The 23,559-nt window shown below is 39.8% G+C and overlaps 3 protein-coding genes across 3 annotated transcripts; 1 reads left to right on the top strand and 2 right to left on the bottom strand.

Moving 5' to 3' along the window:
- Positions 1–214: 214 nt before the first annotated feature.
- mpdu1b (mannose-P-dolichol utilization defect 1b) lies at positions 215–5,660 on the bottom strand. Its single transcript, XM_054601466.1, has 7 exons — positions 5,500–5,660; positions 4,743–4,808; positions 4,224–4,356; positions 3,951–4,036; positions 2,933–3,051; positions 2,361–2,471; positions 215–2,243 (listed from the first exon to the last, which is right to left on the bottom strand). The coding sequence occupies exons 1-7, from the start codon at positions 5,624–5,626 to the stop codon at positions 2,121–2,123; spliced, it is 765 nt and encodes a 254-aa protein (XP_054457441.1). The 5' UTR covers positions 5,627–5,660; the 3' UTR covers positions 215–2,120.
- Positions 5,661–7,850: 2,190 nt separating this feature from the next.
- On the bottom strand, positions 7,851–13,531 carry LOC129093671 (nuclear factor 7, brain-like). The gene is made up of 11 exons (XM_054601757.1): positions 13,517–13,531; positions 11,787–11,872; positions 11,570–11,641; positions 11,404–11,466; positions 11,227–11,310; positions 10,852–10,965; positions 10,351–10,488; positions 9,975–10,103; positions 9,565–9,649; positions 9,138–9,164; positions 7,851–9,025 (listed from the first exon to the last, which is right to left on the bottom strand). Exons 2-11 carry the CDS (start codon positions 11,847–11,849, stop codon positions 8,481–8,483), a joined length of 1,320 nt encoding a protein of 439 aa, XP_054457732.1. The 5' UTR covers positions 11,850–11,872; positions 13,517–13,531; the 3' UTR covers positions 7,851–8,480.
- Positions 13,532–18,434: 4,903 nt separating this feature from the next.
- Positions 18,435–23,145, top strand: mblac1 (metallo-beta-lactamase domain containing 1). Its single transcript, XM_054601639.1, has 2 exons — positions 18,435–18,961; positions 21,454–23,145. Exons 1-2 carry the CDS (start codon positions 18,539–18,541, stop codon positions 21,691–21,693), a joined length of 663 nt encoding a protein of 220 aa, XP_054457614.1. The 5' UTR covers positions 18,435–18,538; the 3' UTR covers positions 21,694–23,145.
- The last annotated feature ends 414 nt before the right edge of the window (positions 23,146–23,559 follow it).

Raw genomic sequence — 23,559 nt, 5'->3', positions numbered from 1 at the left:
TCAGAGAAAAAGACATGAGGTGATGGTGGAGGACCAGCAGACTGGATGGAGACGAGGACATCAAGGTGAGGATAGGAGGACCTGAAAAACATTATCGTCTGTACACAGCTGGAAACTGCAAGAGTCACATGACATGATTTTTATATTTCAATTTTATTGTCTCCGTTATGTGTTAGTATACACTATACTATGACTTTTTTAGAAGAAATTTCAATGTACTATACTATCACTTTTTTACGACTTTTTTCGACATACTATACTAGGATTTCTTTTTTACTTTTACGACATACTATACTTATATTCCATGATTTTGCATTGCATTTTGCATTCTGTCCATCCTGGGAGAAGGATCCCTCCTCTGTCGTTCTCCCATAGGTTTCTTCCTTTTTTCTCCCTGTTAAAGGGGTTTTTTAGGGGAGTTTTTCCTGTGCCGATGTGAGGGAAGGACAGAGGATGTCGCATGTGCACAGATTGTAAAGCCCTCTGAGGCAAATTTGTAATTTGTGATTCTGGGCTATACAAAATAAACTGAATTGAATTGAATTGAATTTTGGTAATCAATAGAAATACAATCTTTCATTTCCTTATCATTTGATTTTGATTAACGGTTTACACTGACTTTACAGCTGCTAAAACAAATACAAAAACAACAATCTGTATCGGCCATTATGGATCAGCGACAATCGGCAATTGGTATCAGCATTTAAAAAACAGGATTAAGTCATCTAATCAGATCCAAAACTCAAAACAGCGTAGGATCCAAACCGGGAGTTTAAATGGCCCGTTGCATTGTGTGGTGTACTTTTCTATGATATTTTTGATGACATTTATCATGACTTATATTATTCCTTTTTAATGGCTTACCATACTATGAATTTTTCAAGATTATTTTCATTACATTGTATATTACTATTTTTATAGAGTACTACATTATAACATTTTAATGACATTTTCATGGCATATTATACTATGACTTTTAATGCAATTTTTACTCCCTCGTTGTGTGTTGTTATTCCAGCTTTTCCCTGCTTGGTTGACATAGCCGTGCATGTGAAGCTGACAGCCGGTAGGTTCCGGTTCCACTGCTCCCATATGGCGGTTACAGCTGATAAAGACGTCCCGGCCATAACCCAATAGAATAAGTACAAGAAGTGAACATAGTCGTCGTGACCTCACCCATTGGTTTGTAGACTGCGGTTTAGAAACCTCAAGTTCGACAATTCAGCCGTCTCCTTTTTTTTTGCAATCAATGAACGCCTGAGTGACGCAAACTATCAATCACAAGGTAGCCCCGCCCTAAAGCATACCCTGCTTTATGGTCTATTTGACTCTAAATGGACCATATTTCACTAAATGAACATCATGCGGTATTGAAGAAGACTTGAAACTAGAGATTGAGACCATAAACTCATGTTTATAGTATTGACTGAGATAATAAAACAAGTGAGATGGAGGGTCAGTTTCTCATAGACTTCTATACAACCACGAAATAGGTCAATTGTATTTTAGAAAATGTTACTGTGTTTTACTAAGGTTTTGTGATATGATATGTTTGTAAATCATTTGGCTCCCGTGACCTCTAGAGATATGTAATTCACTGACGTGTCAGCGTCATTACTTTCAGTACAAATTTGAAAAAGTGACCCTTCATGGTAGCATCAATGTCACTCTATAAAGCCACATCTTAATGCAGACCATAGAAAGGACCTTACAAATATGGGAGCTAGTGTGGAATTCTGTTTATGGGAAATGATGAAACAACAAATCATTCTTTACAGGCAATCCAAGGTAACATAATAACACACCGGTGTGGACAGAGCCTGACAAATGAGGATCAAGAGGAATGTAATCTCAGCGTATTGCACAGCACAAACCCAGCTAACTGTCAATCATAAAGCCACAATCACATGGATGATCTGCTTGGCATGTTCTGTTCACATCCTTGCTTTAAAGTTAAGCGTTAGTCCATCAGATCCAATGTCCCTGCACTTCTCAGTGGCTCTGTACGTGCATTGCATGTGCCAAGTAGTTCAAGTTTGAAGACACCTCTTTGAGAATGTCTAGAAATTGGAAATGGAAATGTGTTGCTCTATGATTACAGTTTTGCGACTGTCCTTTGCCTACTCGCTCTTCTTCTTGCGTTCCAGAGAGCTGTTCCAGTAGTAGAGAACCTGCAGGGCGATGACGCCGTTACAGGTGGAGGATATGACGTAGGTGAGGGCCATCAGAGAGTCACCAGTTTCCTGTAAAAAGGCAATATGGCTCAAAACCGTTTACTAGTGCGATGTGAACGCAGGCTGATAAGAAAAATAGTGCATTTTTCAACATATAACAGAGAGAAATGCCAACAGTACTCTTACCTGTAGTGAGGTGAAGATGCGAGCGAGGGATCCAGCAAACAGCAGGAAGACGGAGATAGCAGACAGCTGGCCAGTGTGCCCATTACGGAAGTTAGCGACCGCCTGGATCAGCTGAGACAAACACACACTCTGTCAGTCTCTCCTGAGTTTTGTGTGTGTGTGTGTGTGTGTGTGTGTGTGTGTGTGTGTGTGTGTGTGTGTGTGTGTGTGTGTGTGTGTGTGTGTGTGTGTCTTTATAAATCCGCATTAGTTACTTTCTTTTAGTTTATACTTCCTTTACATTTTGGTAAGTTCACAAAATGAAAAAGTTATTCTGCATTAGTTCCTGTTTGTACTGCAACCATGCAAACAAGCAGTGATCATCGGATTACTGTTGATACTGATAAAAACGTCTGAATGTCATAAATATTATTCATTCCTTCTATAAAAAAAAAAGTCTCAATAGATAGATAAACACCAGAACACAGCACTGACCAGCAGACTGAAATGTCTGCCGCCAAATATGATGTAAAAAATGGAATGTATTCATTATATGACTATAAATGTATTAGACCTGTGTGGCCTCCGCCTACCCTGCCGATGATGATGGCTGGCATGTTAGAGGCCTGTAGGAAGGTAACCACTGACATGGGAGTGACTGGAGACAGCAGGAGGACCAGCAGAACAAAATACACAACCAGGAACAGCAGACCTGGGAGAGAGGAGACAATCCAAGGACTGAGTCCGGCTCTGAGATCTTCTGGGTTTTGGGTCCCTTTGATTTCATTAGGGGCGGTTGTAGCCAGTTTAGACTAGCCCAGACTTTATTATAGTAGTAAAATGTCTATTTACTATGTACATTTTAACGATGTACAAATATTTAGCCATGAGTACCCTCCATCAAATATTTAGTTTCGCAATTGTTTTGTTGACTTAAATTAAAAGTACACATGTTTAAGTTAAGGCTGTATGCCATCTTCAGCCAGTGAGTCTTGTTAAAGGTGCTAAATCCCACATTCAGAGAATTAATATTGCAACAAATAGCTATAAGCTTTGTAACGATAGAGTGGAGTAATGTCTACCTGAGCAGAGAATGAAGTCACTCTCCCTCTGTGTGTGTTGTTATCTGAGCTTCTCTGGGTTTGCTTACATAGTCGGGCCGGCCACACCTGCCTTTTAGCGCACATCAGCTGTTTGTTGCTGAGTAAGCAACGTTTGCAAAGTTGATTTTTTTTCTTTGAACACGTCTGTAGCGTGAGAAAGAGGCTAAAGAGACTGGGAGAGATCGTGAATGAAGAGATTCGTGAGCTAATCAAATCCAAATAGATAAATCAGCAACCATCGCTAAGGAACTCTTTCCCCCTTTTTTAATTTAATTGGATTAAAGAAGATCTTAAATCAAATTTCTATTTAAATGTAACTATTTAAGAATGCACTCATCTTGTCTGGTATTGTCATCACTGATAATACAGATAGTTGTATCAGTATTTATCTATATCACATCTCTTCAGTAAACCAACAAGAGGGACCAAACATTTGTATCAGTACTGCCTCTAAACATGAAGCTCTAATTCTGACTAAAGTGATTGTTGCGTGTGCATGCGGTTGTACCTCTGCTGCTTCTTCCTCCGTAGTGCTGAATGAGGAAGCCGATAACGACTGTCTGCAGCATGAGGAACAGAGCCTCGCCCCAGGCACTGAGGAAACATTCACACCGTTACTCAACTTCTTACTTAACACATGACTCAAAAAAGGTATACAGCTTCATCTGAATCAACATACAGTGCATTGATACAGTCAGTGATTACAATAGTGTGATTGTAGAAGTCAGAGCGCTCTATGTATATCTCTATATCACAGAGTTAATTTGAATATGGTCCCAACCTGAAAGGGAACTCGTTGGCGATACTGTAGGCCATTGTTCCTGTGATGGCCAGCAGCTCCAGCAGCACCGTATGGAAGCTCAGCCCCTCAGCGCTCTGTGCTCCCGTCAGCTTAAAGATCTGAGGCAGCTTCACTGTGAACACCGAGGAAGGAAATTTGATTAAAAAACGGGGCAGGTATCTATCAACAATATCCTTCTTAAAAGAATACTACAGCACCTTTCGACATTGTTGCTGACGTATTGCAGGATCTCTGTATAAAAAGGGGTTATTATGACAGAGTATGTCTCAGAGAGAGAGTGGAATATGTTTCTCATGTTGCCTGCTAATAAATAAAAAGTTGTCAATTCATGATACTTTCTCATCTTTTCATTTAAACATGTAACATGCAATGTTGTTAAGAGTAGTTAAATAAATAAGACCAAATGATCAATGATTCATCTAAAGTTTAGACTAAACCTAAATCAGGTGTCCAAATGAATTATGAACCATAAAGAGAAGTGAAGGTGAGGTGTTTTACCCATCACTGATCCCAGGATGATGCCGATCCCCAGGCCTTTGCTCAGTAGAATCTTCAGACATGGTACTGCAACGAAATAGGAAAATAAATGAGCTGAATGTCACATCTAGATCACAAGTAAAACACACACACACACACACACACACACACACACACACACACACACACACACACACACACACAGTTACAAGAACAATGTAGTTGTTAACAAATATTACTCAAACATGAAACATTCTTAAAGAATATTTTCAGCAGTGGATTAATCTTCATGGGGTGCCCTAGTCAGTATTTGGTGCTGCAGAATGGTGTGTGTAGGATTGAGTAAAAAATAACCTTACATTATAACATTACCCAAACTACCATAGTGTTTAGTGTGCCATAAATACCAGGATGTCCTTCTACATCCGAGTGCATTTTGCAGTATGCAAGCCAGCATGCTTTTCTGGCTATTCTGTTCTTTTCTTTATGTAATTAATGTTTGATACCTCAGGTCTGTTCCCAGTGCACATAAACCATACAGGCATAAACTTTTCTATTTCTCTTATATATATATATATATATATATATAATGGTTAAAAAGGCTTAGTGAGGTTGTTATGTAGTGGAAAGGTTGCTTAATTAATATCTAAAGCTGTCAGGTGTTTTTCTACCCGGAAGTTGAATGTTCATAAAGTCAACATAGACGCAGCTGGTTGTTAAATAGAGTGTCTTCTCGGTCCCTGGACAACCGGTACTGAACTAAACATGAGCCACTTACCGTCCAGGAAGTTGAAATTGAGAAAGAACTCGTCGTAACATGATTCCGGCATAAAATATGTCAACAAAAGCCCTTTAAAGGGATCCATAAAGGACGACCCTTCAACCAAAACAGCTTCTTCCGCCATTGTGGAGATAGAAGTGACGACGCTGTGTAACACAAAAAGAGCTCCGCCAGTTCGCATTACATCTTCTTCTTCTTCTTCTTCTTCTTCTTCTTCTTCTTCTTCTTCTTTTAAGGGCAGCTTTCTTCGTTAGCGTTGCACTACTGCCATCTTCTGGAGTTAGTTAACTCCTGCTATATTTTCCTCATCAGACCTATTCTGCCTTGCCCACTTCCACCACACTCCAGAATGTTCTTTACTCCTGCTCCTGTCATTCCCATTATTTTCATCATGTCCTTTCTCTGTGATTCATATCTCCTCATCTAACCAGCACATGCTCTATAGTTTCTGGTACTTCTCAATAATCACAAAAATCCTTGTAATGACCGTCTCCTGTTTTCTATTTCCTCCCCTATTTCTCACAATACCAACGCTATTCTGAATTGAGTGTAAATGTCTTCCTCTTGTCTCCTGATCCCAGTGCTGTTGCCACTCTTTATTGCTTTCCTTCCGTACAATGCTCTTTCCTTCTAATTTTCAACAGCTTGTTTGGCTAATTTGTCCACTCTTTCATTTCCCAGAATGCCTATGTGGACAGGAACCCAGATTAATGCAACCTCAGCACCTCGTTTCCTTATTCCTGTGTGAATAGACATTATTTTATAGGTTAAATCCTGACGATTACTAACTGTACCTGGCATGAGACTGTACAGAGCAGAGATTGAATCACTACAGATTCACACTTCATTTGGTTTGTTTTGTTCTCCCCATTCTAAAGCCACCAGGATGGCATACAGCTCAACAGTAAATACACTAAGGCAGTTTGAGGTCCGTCTGTGTTCCTCACCTCTATAGCTAGGAATAGCTACTGCAGAACCTGTGTGGCCTGTTATTGGATCCTTTGACCCATCTGTATAAACCTGCACATAGTCTTTATATTTATATTCCACATACCCATAAAACTCACTCACCAGATCTGCACTTTTATTGTTTTCCTTAATTTGAAGTAGTTTCAAATCTACCACCAGAGTTCCTAGCGTCCACACAGGAGTTAAAGGCCATAATACTGTTGAGCAAAACTCCTTTCCATACACTCCCAGGTCTCTTGCTGCTGCATCTCCTGTCCATCCAAACTTAGTTTTTGTGCTGTCTCCCTTTCCAAGCTAGCCTGTAGTACTCTTTGGGTCGGATGACTATCTCCATGTCCCCTCAGACTTATCCAGTAGTTTACCAACAAATGTTTCCGACGCAGACACAGTGGCATTTCTCCTCCCTCAACTTGCAGTGTACACACTGGTGATGTTCTCACTGCTCCTAAACACACTCTCAAAGCCCGAGCCTGAATTGCATCCAGTCCTGAAACCACAGATTTAGCTGCTGATCCATACGACACACTCCCATAATCTAATATCTATCTAGCCTATATCTATCTAGCCTATATATATATATATATATATATATATATATATATACATAGTATATATAGCCACAAATTCCTAAGAGTTAAAGCACCGTATAGGCTTTGGTATGTACTCTCTCACATTGTATCTCATGAATCCATAGTATAACTCATTTTTTTAGCACCCTTGGCTGATTCATTCCGCACCCTCAAGTTCTCCACCAGTTCCTTCATACCAACAATCTGGTAATCACCACCTTGCAACCACCAACCTTCTTCTCCCCCACTCTTACCACTTTAGACTTTCTTTACTCCCCCCTCTCCTTCAAATCGTACCACAACATTAAGCAACCCAGCTTTCGGGTCCTTCTCCTCCCCCTCTTTCCCATCACTCTCCGTTCCACCTGAGCTAGCTGCATTAGTTTTCTTTCTCTTACGGCTAGCTGCCTTCATGGATCGATTCCCTCTCACCACATCCTCCCACTCACTCTCCCTCCTCCCGTCACTACGGTTTCCCTCTTCCTCACTACACTCCATGCTGTTGCTGTCAACATCTGACTCCCTCCCTGTCATCCTGTCAGAGTTTGTAAGGAACGGTGTATGAATATACAGGCTGAGCACAACTATTAGTGGTTACACATTACTAGTAACCCTGTTACAATGTAACGAGTAATGTAACGATTTTTTATTACTTTATCAAAGTGATATAACTTACTGCATTTGATAACTTTTTGATTACTTTTCTTAAAAACATTTGAAACTGGCCAATAAAGCTGAGAAGTCCTAAAATCATCAACATAAACCGGGCAGTGTAAACCTCAAAAAAGCACTCGACACTAGTTACTGTCAAACTTTTATTAAAACGTATTCAATAAAACATTTTAATTAGTAACTGTAATTTAATTACAGATTTTTTCTCAATAACCATCACTGACATTCATTTTCTAATTCGATTTTGCGACTCCATAACATGCAACTAGTAACTTCCGACAGTGTTAACTAGTAAATAGTGTTATTATTCTTATTTTTATTTTGAAAAAAAATCCCATTACACTGAAAATGATAGAACATTAACAAAACTTGGACATTGTATGTCAGCCCTGTGATACAATGGTGACCTGTCCAGGGTGTTAGTCAGGCGAGGCTCAAGGCCTCCATGACCCCAGATAATGCCTTGGATTATTATGGAATAAGTGTATGTATTAGAACAAATAAAAAATGTATTTGCCTTTGAGAATTTGTGGAATGTGTGAAGGTGTTTCTGTTAAACAAACTGGATAAAACCGTATATTATCTAATTTATTTGATTTAATTTAACAAAGTGCAGACATTCGCAGGTGAGATAAGTAAGTAGTGAGATGATCCATACTCTTATTCTACGATCAACTTTTCTGATCTAGTCATTTGTGCCAAAGAATCTTAAAGGAGGCTAATTAAAGAGAACATGTTATCTTCATCACCGATGTCCGTATCTACATCCTACATGTTTCTGGCATTGACTGACATCTCTGCTGGTATGATTTTAAGGACCGTTTTTTTGTGCAAGTAGCCAAACACGGGGACGAGACTGCGTCTGAAGGTATCGGAGAAAGTAAAAATGTGAACCCTTCGATCGACATCATAAAAAGACACCTGACCCTCCCCCACGTCCACATACACCCCGATCAGTCGGGGCACGGCCGCTCTCTGCAGTTTGGTGGGCTCCTCGGTGCAGGCCCACAAAGAGGAGGAGCTCTTCCACAGGGTCCAGTACCCTCTCCCTGGGGAAATGGGGGACCTCTGCTTCCTGGGAGCCGACTCTGACATCACACCTATTCTCCAGCCGCCGCTAGGGGACACCTCCACCTCCCAGTAGTGTCTCCCCGCGGTGATGATGGTGTCACCCAGCACGTAGGGCCACTCAGCCGAACGCTGGCTTGTGTTCAAGGAGGCAGGGGAGCACGCTGCCGCCTCCTGGACCTGCAGGCGGTCTGAGGACACAGCCAGCCAGGAAGTGATGGTGCTGACGTCCAAATGGACAGACACTATGATTCAAATAAAACTGTTAGTGGTGACAGCGCTGGAAGCAGGAAGCACTATTCAATTTGATTATTTTCTGTTGTGTAGACCAGTCTTAAGTTTTAAAATAAAGATTACCTGAGGCACTCCGAATCCACTGCCACACTGGAAGACAATACAATATATTATCATTATTGTTCCTATGATCATGACATAAATTACAATATGTGTTTGGATTTAAAAGCAGAAATATGATATTTATATCAGGGTGATCTTCTATATCCCATCCCATCCTATTCAGACACCTACTCCCACTGTCCCAAAAGGCCTCTGGGCCGAGCTGATGTGACCCCCACAGTACATCAAGCTGTGTTTCATTCATTCATTCATTCATTCATTCATTCATTCATTCATTCACACCGAACAGCAATCTCAAAGGATTCCTGGTCACATAGCTGATGACAAGATATTTTGTGGTCATACATTATAATTGCAGTAAAAATAAAGACTGAACAAAGAGGAACTCAGTCCTATTATCGAAGATATTTCAAAGCAGCTAAGTCACCTGAGTTAGGGATGTATCTGGGGCTTCCGGTTCCTGTCCTCCAGGCCTTTTGTTTGGTCGGCAGCCACAGCTTTGACACAGCCTCCTGTAGAGTCACAATCATCTGCTTTATGGCATTATGTTTTATTGACTCTAAATAGGACCATCATTTACAAAATGAGCATCATGCTGTATTGAAGAAGACTTAAAACTTGGACATTTCGAGAGACCGCTGTTCGGTTTGAAGTCTACATTGTCTAATAGTCAGTTACGTAACAAATGTTCCTATTTTAACCAAATCCTTTTGTTGCCTTAACCTAAACAAGTAAACCTAAGTCCAACTCCCCAAAAGTGAGGCGAGCCCCCACCACATGACTGTATGAACAGACATATGTCCCCACAACATATGTACTACACACACACACACACACCTCAGTGTCCTCTGATAACAGGGACCAAGCCACAAACTCCAGCAGCGGAAGAATGGCGGCTATCCTCGACTCCTTCGGTCCTCTGGGATACAGCAGCTTCTTCAGCTCCTCATCAGACACGCCGTTAGCCTGTTAGCACACACACAAACACACACACCCCCACACACACACACATAGCATTTTCAGGACTCTTTGGCTTTGATATATTTTTGTTTCTATGTGTATCCCTCTCTCTCTCTCTCTCTCTCTCTCACACACACACACACACACACACACACACACACACACACACACACACACACACACACACACACACACACACACACACACACACACACACACACACACACACACACACACACACACACACACACACCTCTGTGATGTTCCTCAGCTCCACTGCCCACTGCTGAAGCTTTTCATTTTGATTTTCCATCTCTGTTTTCTCTTTCTTTCCTCCATCATTGTCTCTTCTTCCTGTCTTTTCATCTGTTGGCTTGGTTTCTTTTGTTGCCTGTGGGTAGAATGAATGTATAACAATGACTGATGGCCACAAGAAGAAAGAGGCCTCAGGATTTACTCTGCAGGGTTTAGTTTCTGCCCACTAGTCGGGCAGAAACTACTTTGTATTGTTTAGGCGTGTTTAGAGCTAATGTAACAAGTTTGGGAAATAACAGAGAGGTCATTTGGAAGCAGTATAATGAATGTGCGTGGGACAACAAAAGACCTCAAGCAAACATTTGAAGAAAACAGGAAATGTGCTCAATAAGCCTCAAGGATACACACAATACATGATGTGAAATGCTCAATGTGAAAAAAGTAGGTACGGGTAAGAGGAAGTCCAATTAGTCTACTACAACTGAAAGTGTTTAATAACCATGTTTAGCTCCAGCTCCTCGGCCCACTGGAGGATCAGACTCCTGCTGGTCTCTAGGCTGCCTGGTTCTTTGGTTCTCCCTTCTGGTGCAGCCTTCTTCATGCCACGCTTCCCCTAAATCAAGCAAAGAGGGAAATGAATGTTAAATATATCATCTTAATCTAAATGTTTGTGTTGTGAAATTGTGTAAGCATCACTGTAAATTTGGACCATATAAATTAGAAGCATTTGTTCACATATGCACATCTTCCACATTAACTTTAGTGCAGTCTTACTTCAGGAATATGAAGTTACGTACAATGGGCTAACATCATAGTACAAGGAAATAGTCCCGTAATAGCTATGAATAGGAGTGCGGTGGGATGTGTTGCGTACCCGGCTGATGTTGTTGACCTTGTCTGCCAGTTCATGAAGAAGCTGTTTGCACTCTTGCAGACTCTGCATTGACTTTAGATTAGGCTAAAAAGAAAAAAAGGTTATCCTGAAGGCCCATCCAGTATCTTTCTTTGTTTCTTTCCATCTTTTCCCGTACATTAACCAACCGTTACTTACCTTCATTGCAGATGGACCGCTCCGACTCGGACAGCTGCTCAATGAATCTTCAAAATCCATCATCTGTGGGAGCAGAAGCAATACGACAAATGTTCAGTGACAATTGTGATGCTTTTATGTATCCACCGAACCCTCATGTCATCATGTTATATGATGTTTAGCTCACCTGGAATTCACTGAGGCTGGGTTTATTCCACGGTGCCGAGCTGGATATACAGCTTTTCTCCAGGGCTTTACACTACAGAGAAGAACACAATGTTTGATTAATACACATCTTCAATCCATATTTTTCTTTAGACTCTCAACAGAGGTGTTGAGTCATAAAGCTGTAGTTTGTAGCAATGTTGCATTATCCGTGTAGTGAGCTGCCCATCACACAATACCTGCTTCCTGGTGAGTGGGGGCTTATCCTGGGTCTCTGCGGGGGGTGGAGTACTGGCTGCCATCCTCCATCCAGAGTCAGCAGCAGCTAAAGACATGTGACAACATTACACAGATGCATTGTAATAAATGTTTCACAGTTATCGTTGATAAGTCTTCCTTTTGGGAACATGCATGTTTGTACCAAGAGTTTGCACAAATCAACTCAGAAGTTGAGATATTTCATTGGGGTGATGTCAGATTCCGACTTGCTGCTGGAGCTACTGTAGGTGAAGAGTCAGAACAAATTCTTGGGAACATGAAAGTCTGAACAGATTTATTTTTTGCCAGAATCTCCAGGGATGTCTTCCATATTGGATGTAATTATACCACGATCAGTACCACTGCGGGAAATATCGTGTCATATATGTAGCACGGCAGGAAGTAAAGGTGAATCAATTATACTTCAAAGGGAGTGCTTGTTGAACAGCGTCAAAAACCCTCATCCCTTCTGATGTTTGAATTGGAAATTGTTCACTTTTCATCCACATACAACACAATGAATGTCTTTGAGGACAGCATGTATCAAACTGAGCTCCGCTATGCCAATACTAACAGGATTTTAGCATCAAGCTTCCGACCGCTCAGACTTGTGAAAGTGTTCTTTTTTAAACATGCCTAGACCTTAAATGTGCAATGTGTGAAATGTAGCCATATGCTCCAAACAAGTAGGGGGCAGCATTTCTCCTCTACTGGGTCCATACAATCTAAAAGTGCAGTCATCAGTTACAGAAATAAAACAAAAGCCAACTACTAAGTCAGAAAATGACCCATATTTTTATCCCCTTTGGCACTAGGAGACTACTTTGCCAGGAGGAGAGCATTCTGCTGCTCCCGCCCTCCTCCCGCTAAAGTACCCAGACTGTGGATGATTATTGACAAGCCCTCAAGGCATTTCTACTTCTTTTGTCCTCTCATGTCAAGACAGGATGAGCCGCGGCTAGCATGCTCATTTTAGTAGATCTCTACAACACAGTACAAAAACATCTCTGACACAACGTCTACACAGTAACCTCTTCACATTCTGTGGATAATTATTATTTTTTTAATGTTTTGAACAAAAGTCCTGGCCACATCTTACACATTGCACCTTTAAGGGTTCGGAGGTGGATGGGTGAGATGTGTCCCGTTAACAAAACATTTTTGTCCACCCCTGAACACAATCATAATCATACTGTTTGATTGATCCACAGTGCCAACATGTAAAAATTCTCCATCATATTCAGTTTGCTTTTAGTCTGTTGGGGTATCATAAGATACATTCCTACAGGAGTCCCCTTTGGCCAAGTCCACACTAACGCAGGTAGTTTTAAAACACAATACAGTTTGCATTGCACACTATCATCATAAACCAGTGTGATAAAACAGCTCGTACCAACGCCTAGAATACCAGCAAAGCAATCACGCTCATTTAAAAATGATCTCTCAGTTACACTTTCATCAACCAGCTAACAAATTCATGAAGGTATGAAGCAAATCTCATTTAAAAAAAATCATTTTGGACTTGAATATGAATCTAACTGCTTCCAAACACTGCAGCTATCATGATGATGAGGATCATTCAATAAAGGACTGTGTGCTACACAACAAAAGAATGAAAAAAGTCAAATCAGTCATTCCTAATTTATGTATCAAGAGCTTTCTATAAACCTTAAATACAGTGAAATGTGATGTGATGATCAAAATGACTTACTCACTGCCCGAGATGTGTCTCTTGTTTACCTGTGAAACTGTAATCTGATCACCTCATCTGTGTCTGGACTTGTACTTTGGCCTTATTTTATTATATGGGAGATCAATGTTTAAACAAATAAATACTTTAAGAGCTTAATGCCTACAGTAAACTGTCCACCCTCTCCTACAATATGAATGTGTAGAAACAAAGAACTACAGACGTTAAGCAGTTATTTCTCGACAGTATTTTTATGTAATTTTTGACTGTAATGTAATGTAATGTAATGTAATGTAAATAGGGCTGGATATATATATATAGAGAAGTTTGGACCCAATGAGTCATTTATATTCTACAGTTACACAAGAAACCAGGAAGATGTTTCTGGACAAGCAGACAAGGCTTTGAAAGAGCAACAATCCCTCACTTTTAAAGAATACAATTAAATGAAATCACAGATGTTGTTTGGTGCCTACAGTCAGATATTCTAAAACCCTTGCTGTGTGGCCAATATTGTATCTGACTGGCGCCGTACAAAGTCAACAGTTTATTGGACATGCCTGCACAATCTCATGCCATACAACCTTATCTCATGATGAGGTTCTGCCCACTGCTGAAGCTTTTCATTTTGATTTTCCATCTCTGTTTTTCTCTTTCTTTATTGACAATTTTTATGTTTTGGTAAAACCAGCCACCTGCTTAAATTTAGATTATTGTTTGTGTTAAAAACACAGTTGTGACCCACCAATATCCTCTTATGTCTTATGAGATAGGACTGCAAAAGAGGACAATCCCATTAATTATTATGTGTATTTCCAAGCCGTCTGCAGATCTCCTAGAGTTTGTATGGAGTTCAGTCTCTCAATCGTCATACTGTATCATCACTAATAATAATGATGTATTGTTGCAAGCAGATATTAACAAATACCCTCTTGAAAATAATACTCAATGGTATTATTCACTGAGGAAGCAATTCTTTAAATTAATTAAACAGTGGGCATGAGTCTGGGTATACAGATCTGGTGAAAAAAGAATCCTTGAAAGATACAAGGAAGAGGGTATGAGGATCTTTAGATTTCTTTTTTGATGAATAGTTATATAGAACAAAAAACTCCTGCACACTGTCTTCTTCACTTGCGTATAAATGTATTTTAGTCACGACGTTTCGGTACGTAGACCTTCATCAGGTTATTTTTCAAAAATAACCTGATGAAGGGCTACGTATCGGGTGTCTGGAACACCTTCAAGACAATAAACAATGTAACATGGATTTTGGTATTTTGCTGGGTTATGGTGGTGCACTTTACGGAAAGCTTCACTAGAAAAGCTCTATAATTACATTGAGCAGTGGAATCAAGCGCCATTACAGTCTCAAGAGTTCACCAGAGGTCAGCAGAAATCAGTGAATGATTAATCCGGTTTTACAGGAGTTCTGGGAACAAGGAAACAGACTCATTTGTGGTAAACAGGTCATATATTTGCTGAGGAGTCAGTGTGGATTAAGCTAGAAGTCATGGATGTATAGATAAAAGTTTTTAAAAGTCTGCTTTAACACTGAGATGTTAGATGATGGTAAAATACAGATTTCAATGGAATGTCAGACTATAGATCTTTAAAATATATTTAAAAGAATTGAATCATGATCCATTTGTTTTAAGTAAAGACCCTTCTCATCATCTTATCAATTATATATATATACATAGACTTACCTTCATCACATACATTCATAGACTCTGAATGGCGTTTGTAAGTGCTCTTGGGGAGTGATTGGATTACATGCACACGCAAATGTGTCACGTTTATTCCATCAGGATGGTGTCTTTATGAATGTTTTACTACTTTCTGGAAACACAACATGGTTTAAGATCAACTAACACACCAAATAAATATTTAATATTGTTTTGAAACTTTTACTGCTGCTATGAATATTTTTGTGGCTTAGACAAGTGAACACTTCATTATTAATTAGATATTCTGGTTTTGTATAACTGCCTCTACAACTTGTTATATTTAGTTATGTCTGCATGTCTGGTTGTCCTGGTAGAGGGATTGTATATAGATCTTACTTTAATCTCTCATACTTTGGCAAGTTCAGGTGAGTGGAATGTTAAGGATGATGCAAGTATGGGAAATGAACACTTTCCAATAAAAATGCTAGAAAAAAAATGTAGAGAGAGATAACCATGAATGGGGTGCAGGACGCACAGAAAGTATTGGTGGAATGTTGTTGTTTTTTTACTCAGAGTTGTTTGTTTTCTTTAATTATCCAGACTAACATCACATTTTTACTTTATTTAACTTACTATATAGAACAAATAACACAAAAAATATATCACGTACAGAAGGTGGCGGTATGCACCTTAAATGTAACGGCTGCTAACCGCCATTAAAATAAAAACTGTGGAAGAAGAAGAAGAAGAAGAAGAAGAAGAAGAAGAAGAAGAAGAAGAAGAAGAAGAAGAAGAAGAAGAAGAAGAAGTAGTAGTCTGCGGAGGGAAAAAGAGGCAAAAAAAAAGCGAAATCTGAAAACTTGGAGGCACTGAGGAGGAAGGAAAGCACAGAGGATGAACAAAATGTACCATTTAGCAAGGGAGAATTAAGTAAGGCACTGGTAAAACTGGGAAGACTGCACCAGAAAAAGATGAGATATGCTACATCATGTTGAAACATTTAAGTATGGTGGGACTGAAGAAGTTGCTTGTGTTATTTAATAAAGTGTGGGAGGAAGGAAGAGTCCCAGAGAGTTGGAAGGAAGCAATAATTATTGTAATCATATCTGTAAATTGATGGAACGGATGGCAATGAAAGGCGAGTGTATTTCTTGGAGAGCAGACGTATGGCGGCTACATACCAAAGAGGATTTTGTCAGGCAACCTTGGAAGGACTCAGAAGCGGACACAGAAAATGTCTCTTAGGTGGTTTTAATGGCAAAAATGATAAATGAAAAATGGTTGGTTTGGAAATAATGTTAGAGAGCTTGGTGTGAACACAAGACAATCTGGCAAAGGCTTGATTGTTTGCAGGTGCTGACACATGCAGGTCAGCTCTGGGAGGACACACAACCTGCAAAACCACCAGAGGGCAGGAGTACTGAGGACATGTAATGTCATACGCATTATGAGAGTCAAAGGGAACATTTTCAATTGCATTTTTGGACTTTCTAAGCTGAAGATCCATCCAGGTCCAAATAGGCTCAGAACTGTCAAACAAACACGTCATACAGTATGGAACACCTCAGGGGAATGTTTTAAGTCCCACTTTATTCTCTGTCATGATAAATTATATATTTGAAATCATGCCAATGGATAAGGGTAGATCACTGTTTGTGGATGACGGGGCTCTGTGGAAAAGAGGGAGAAATGTGGAACATGTAGTCAAGAAAATACAAAATGGGATTCATCAAGTTGAAATGTGGGGGACGAAATGGGGATTTAAATTCTCAGTGGAGAAGACAAAAGTTATGCTCTTCACGAGAAGGAAGCTCAGGGAAGGCAATAATCTAAAATGATATGTAAATGTAAATGTAAAAAAGTGATAACTGTTATGAGATGTCTTGCAGGAGTGGGATGGGGATCAGCTAGATTATGGGAGTGTGTCGTATGGATCAGCAGCTAAATCTGTGCTTGCAGGACTGGATGCAATTCAGGCTCGGGCTTTGAGAGTGTGTTTGGGAGCAGTAAGAACACCACCAGTGTGTACACTGCAAGTTGAGGCAGGAGAAATGCCACTGTGTGTCCTCGTCGAAAACAGTTGTTGGTAAACTACTGGATAAGTCTGAGGGGACATGGAGATAGTCATCCGACCCAGAGATTACTACAGGCTAGCTTGGAAAGGGAGAGAGCACAAAAACTAAGTTTGGATGGACAGGAGATGCAGCAGCAAGAGACCTGGGAGTGTATGGAAAGGAGTTTTGCTCAACAGTATTATGGCCTTTAACTCCTGTGTGGACACTAGGAACTCTGGTGGTAGATTTGAAACTACTTCAAATTAAGGAAAACAATAAAAGTGCAGATCTGGTGAGTGAGTTTTATGGGTATGTGGAATATAATAATAATAATAATAATAATTAAGCCTTTATTAGTCCCACAATGGGGAAATTATTTCTCTGCATTTAACCCATCGACAATGTGCAGGTTTATACAGATGGATCAAAGGATCCAATAACAGGCCACACAGGTTCTGCAGTAGCTATTCCTAGCTATAGAGGTGAGGAACACAGACGGACCTCAAACTGCCTTAGTGTATTTACTGTTGAGCTGTATGCCATCCTGGTGGCTTTAGAATGGGGAGAACAAAACAAACCAAATGAAGTGTGAATCTGTAGTGATTCAATCTCTGCTCTGTACAGTCTCATGCCAGGTACAGTAAGCAATCGCCAGGATTTAATTTTTGAAATAATTTCAAGTCATGCAAGAATAAGGAAACAAGGTGCTGAGGTTGCATTAATCTGGGTTCCTGCTCATACAGGCATTCTGGGAAATGAAAGAGTGGACAAATTAGCCAAAGAAGCTGTTAAAAAAGGGATCATAGATACACATATTAATCTTTCAAAATAAGAAGGAAAGGGCATTGTACGGAAGGAAAGCAATAAAGAGTGGCAACAGCACTGGGATCAGGAGACAAGAGGAAGACATTTACACTCAATTCAGAACAGAGTCGGTACTGTCAGAAGTAGGGGAGGAAATAGAAAACAGGAGACGGTCATAACTAGGTTAAGAATAGGGCACAGCAATCTGAACAGTACACGCTGGTTAGATGAGGAGATATGAATCACAGAGAAAGGACATGTTGGAAGGAATGAACAGATGGAGAATGACAGGAGCAGGAGTAAAGAACATTCTGGAGTGTGGTGGAAGTGGGCCAGGCAGAATATGCTTGGTCAGCTTCTTAAGAAAAGCAGGTCTGATGAGGAAAATATAGCAGTCCGGACGCGGTAGGAGTCTCCAGAAGATGGCAGTAGTGCAACGCTAAGGAAGAAAGCTGCCGTTAAAAGAAGAAGAAGAAGAGGAACGATGCTGTAACGTACAGTCTGCGGCTAACACAATGTGGACAGAGAGTGAAGTGGTTTGTGGTGAGTTTCAAACAGTCCCTCTCTCAGAGTCCAAGTCGGACTTCCCCGGTCAGCCGTACTCCGTGTCCGTCCTCAAAGCCGGATACTGTCTCCCTCAGACCGGCGGGACGTTCAGAGCTAGCGGGACCATCACGCTCATAACGGGACCCAGGACTATCCTGGTGGATACCGGCGGGCCGTGGGACCGGGACTTCCTCCTAACGACCCTGAAAGAGAGGGGACTGGAACCGGGGGACATTGACATGGTGGTGGGGACTCATGGTCACTCGGACCACGTAGGAAACCTGAGTCTTTTCCCATCAGCGGTGATGATTGTAGGATTTGATATCAGTGAAGGGGACACGTACAGTCCCAACAAGCTGGCAGAGGGACAGGCGCACTGTATAGACGAGCACGTACGTATCTCTGGGGTTTTAAAGATGGATGTGGTTTAAAGTCACCGTGTTAGCGAACTACTACTAACCACAGAAAGTACACGGATAAAGACAAATAACATTAATGACATATTTATCATGTCTTTTTGTTTTTTTTTAGGAGAAAATAAGTACAAACATCAAGGCCTCTTTAAATGATCATATTGCAGATATACTTTTGGCTCAAGTTGAGCAGGATCATAATCCATCAAATACAGAGATGTTTCGAATAAAAAATAAATATAACTGAATTAAAATGACCAGAATGAATCAAACACAACAGCAGGGCTATCTCAAATTAACTTAAAGCTATTAATAAAATAAATAAACTTTAGAGAGTTCTTGTCTTTAACAATTTCATTGACTTAAATATTTATCATGTGGACGACTGGTTTTGAATAAAACTAGACTAAAATGCCCAGACTTTTTTCCAAAATAAAATGTCCAAAAAAAGGAAGAGACTGAATTAAACTCTCTCTCTCTCTCTCTCTCTCTCTCTCTCTCTCTCTCTCTCTCTCTCTCTCTCTCTCTCTCTCTCTCTCTAAGACTGAGATTAAATCTAAAAATAGCTAACAAAATTAACACTACATGGAAGATATCCAGAATCAGCTTTGAGTATTCAAGTGTATGGATTTAATGCTCTAAATGTACATACAACGAAATAAACATAAACCTAAAAAATGGACAACAACGTAAAAAAAAGTCAAACAAATACATATATACTACTATGTGCTCTAAATAGTGTGTACATAAAACCAGAGCCCGTCTACGAAGAGCCTGGGCACTCCCTATACGCCCCATTGTACCGATTTTGGTTGTAGTTCCATGAGACATCCACTGGGGGTGATCGCGGGCGAGTCCAGATTGAATGGGAGTCTATCGGGCTAAACGGCTAATTATGCCTCTTTCACCTGCTTGTCGTTGAAATATCGCAAATTTTATTGTAGATTCCGCAAGTTCAATATAGATTATGGTTCAAAAGTCAAATGAGTGAGTACTTATGTCCTTTCGATTTCTTACAGTTTGGGCCGTTGTTGGCCGTATACGCTAGCATTCTGCTAATGAATGCTGATTGGTCAGGGACGGACTTGCGACTGATTACGACCAGAGACCCCTCTTGACGGCATCTGAAGCTGAAGCGCATCGGAAACATTATCTTAAGGAGGACTTTCCGTCGAAGTTATTTTTGCGTACTGTATTTATATTATATATATATATATATTATACTATTATATGTTAATAAAAGGAAGTGCCGAAGTGATTCAGAAACTGCCGTAAAGCAGTACCTCTGACAGTGTGACGTCATCGCATTTTTTGAACACCTTTTTAGAACAGATACGTGACCTTAAAAAATGCAATATTCAGCTGAGTTTATTATTTTAGCCCCACCCTTTGATAGCAACTTTCAAATTACTTGACAAAAAATTACATCGTGAGAAAAGTGGATTCTGAGGATAAAACCCGTTGGCTCCCATTCATTCTGGACTCGCCTACGAGCGCCCCGCATGGTCAAAGATTATTACTGCAACCAGTCCGGAAACCCGGAACTAACCCGCGAGTGCCAGTTCTCCTCATATTAGACATTCTCTGCTACTACTAACACAGAAAGTACACGGATAAAGACAAATAATGTGTGGGGACAAACCGGAAATAACATATCATGTCTTTTTGTTTTTTAGGAGAAAATAAGTACAAACATCAAGGCCTCTTTAAATGATCATATTGCAGATATACTTTTGGCTCAAGTTGAGCAGGATCATAATCCATCAAATACAGAGATGTTTCGAATAAAAAATAAATATAACTGAATTAAAATGACCAGAATGAATCAAACACAACAGCAGGGCTATCTCAAATTAACTTAAAGCTATCAATAAAATAAATAAACTTTAGAGAGTTCTTGTCTTTAACAATTTCATTGACTTAAATATTTATCATGTGGACGACTGGTTTTGAATAAAACTAGACTAAAATGCCCAGACTTTTTTCCAAAATAAAATGTCCAAAAAAAGGAAGAGACTGAATTAATCTCTCTCTCTCTCTCTCTCTCTCTCTCTCTCTCTCTCTCTCTCTCTCTCTCTCTCTCTCTCTCTCTCAGAAGGACTAAGACTGAGATTAAATCTAAAAATAGCTAACAAAATTAACACTACATGGAAGATATCCAGAATCAGCTTTGAGTATTCAAGTGTATGGATTTAATGCTCTAAATGTACATACAACGAAATAAACATAAACCTAAAAAATGGACAACAACGTAAAAAAAAGTCAAACAAATACATATATACTACTATGTGCTCTAAATAGTGTGTACATAAAACCAACAATGACATTTGAAGACAGTAAGGGCAGAGTGCAAATGGTGCTGGAACAGTTCTTTGATGATTAATGTGCCATTGTTCTTCTATTTAAATGTGACAGTGTGATGTCCTTCAGGTTACCCCTCAGGCTCTGACAGTGTCTCCTCCCTCCCACAGGTGTCCGTCGTCCCCAGTCCGGGCCACACGGGACAAGACGTCAGCGTCCAGGTGACCGGAACCTCAGTGGGCACAGTGCTCGTTGCCGGGGACTTATTTGAGTGCTGCTCAGACGAGGACAGCTGGCGGGACCTGAGTATGGACACTGCAGTGCAGGAGGTGAGCCGCCAGGAGGCGCTCCGCACTGCTGATGTCATCATACCGGGACATGGACTCCCTTTCAGAGTCCTCAGGAACTAATGAACCTTCGTTTTTAATCTATTGGTGATATTTAAAAAAATATTACAATACACTGTACAGAGAAATCTATATTTAATTTGAGCACTTTGAAAAAGGGTTCATTTGACCACCTTGTGCTAATACATGAGACAAACAACAAACAAAACAAATAAATACAGACTATGTATGAGAGAGATGTCATTTTATACACCCTCTTTGTTTTTTATTATAAAGTATTTTTCACTTATTTGAACAAGTCTTCATAGCTTTATTTGTTTGTTTGACTCTTAGAAACAGAGTCAAGGGATATTCTAGTTCAACACAAGGACGACGGATATTCGCTGTGATTTGAAGCACTCATATTTGCCGACAAGACAAATAAGCTGTAGTGCATGTTTGTACAATGTGAGCCATATTACTATTCAGATGATGATGAAATGATCAGATAGATCTGTGGTGTTTCACATACGTGAGAAAGGCCTGTGAGCTGGCCAGGCGCTCCGATAACTACCATAACTGACTGTTGTATCAAGTCAAGATAACACTTGACAGATAATATAATTATTAACTTCAGAGAGCAGCACTGCGAGCATTTGTCTCAGGAGAATCTCCCCAACAAAAAGAGATGACGCACTGTTAACGCTCCGCTCCTTTTTTTTTTTTAAATATGTAGAACATGGTATAGGGAAATGGCTCCAAAACTTGTGGCCAGACATAATTTCTCCTACACATAAGATAAGATATTATAAGATAAGTTAAATAAAATAGAAATTGTATTAATCCTGAAAGAAATTCTTGTACCGGAGACTGATCAAAGAATACAACAGGAGAATAATAAAAAATATAAACAGTAGAAATATAAACAGTAATAAGTATTTCTGCTAAAGTTAAATACATTTTATGGTTATGTATCCGTTGTGATAAAATCGTACCTATAAATCAATAAAATTGGATGTAATCTAATCGAATTTATAACACTAAGTATGATAATATATGGTTAAGGATAAACCATGAGTACGCTCCATTAGACGCAGCCCTCATAATGTGATTATACCACCAAAATGTGCATGTATATGCATGTTAAATAAACGTGGGGAAAAAATGCCAAAAATAAGCAATATTAATTTAGTTTAAAGATTTTTTTTTAAAGAATTAAAAGTGTTTTTAGTAGAAATAAAAATCTTGATTTGTTTGAATGAAGTGTGTTTTACGACGATCAGCGAGGTCAAATGTTTCTATCAATGGAGTCTGAGGGCTTCAGGGAGCGCATATAACTGCGGTTTCTTTTCACATCTGACTCTGTTAATTAAGGTTTTATTTCAACCAAACCAGAGTTTTTGATTGTTTAAATGGAGTGTTGTGGCTTTGAGAAGAGCGTATTAATTGTATGCTAATCATTTATAAGAATTTGATAAAATCCCTGTTTGTATTCACTTCAACGTGTGTCACCTAGTGAACACACTCCCATCATGTTTCTAACGCTGCCAATCTGAGCTGGAGCTCATAAATACCTGTGATGATGTTAACCTTTCCCACTGAAGACAAAAGCCAGATGTTAGTGGGTTTGCTGTCCAGTGGGAGAGGGGCCTTACACACATGCTGCCATTAGAATGTTGAAAGACTTCATCACACACACACACACACACACACACACACACACACACACACACACACACACACACACACAGCTCACCTACCTTTGTACTGCTGATCAGCGGGTTGAGTCACAGGGCCATTGCTTTCTCTCACGCTACACTTTCACAGCTTGAGGAGACACTGCAGGCAGAAGCATATGTTTATTAATGCATTGGTCAATTTGGAGATTTTGGTCTATTTTGCTTCCATGACATATGTAAACACAGTAGAAAGAAAACGCATTTCTCCTAA

Source organism: Anoplopoma fimbria, chromosome 7, assembly GCF_027596085.1.
Source record: "Anoplopoma fimbria isolate UVic2021 breed Golden Eagle Sablefish chromosome 7, Afim_UVic_2022, whole genome shotgun sequence".
Lineage (NCBI taxonomy): Eukaryota > Metazoa > Chordata > Actinopteri > Perciformes > Anoplopomatidae > Anoplopoma > Anoplopoma fimbria.
The sequence above is the reverse complement of the archived record's forward strand: the minus strand, read 5'-3'. Positions and strand labels throughout refer to the sequence as shown.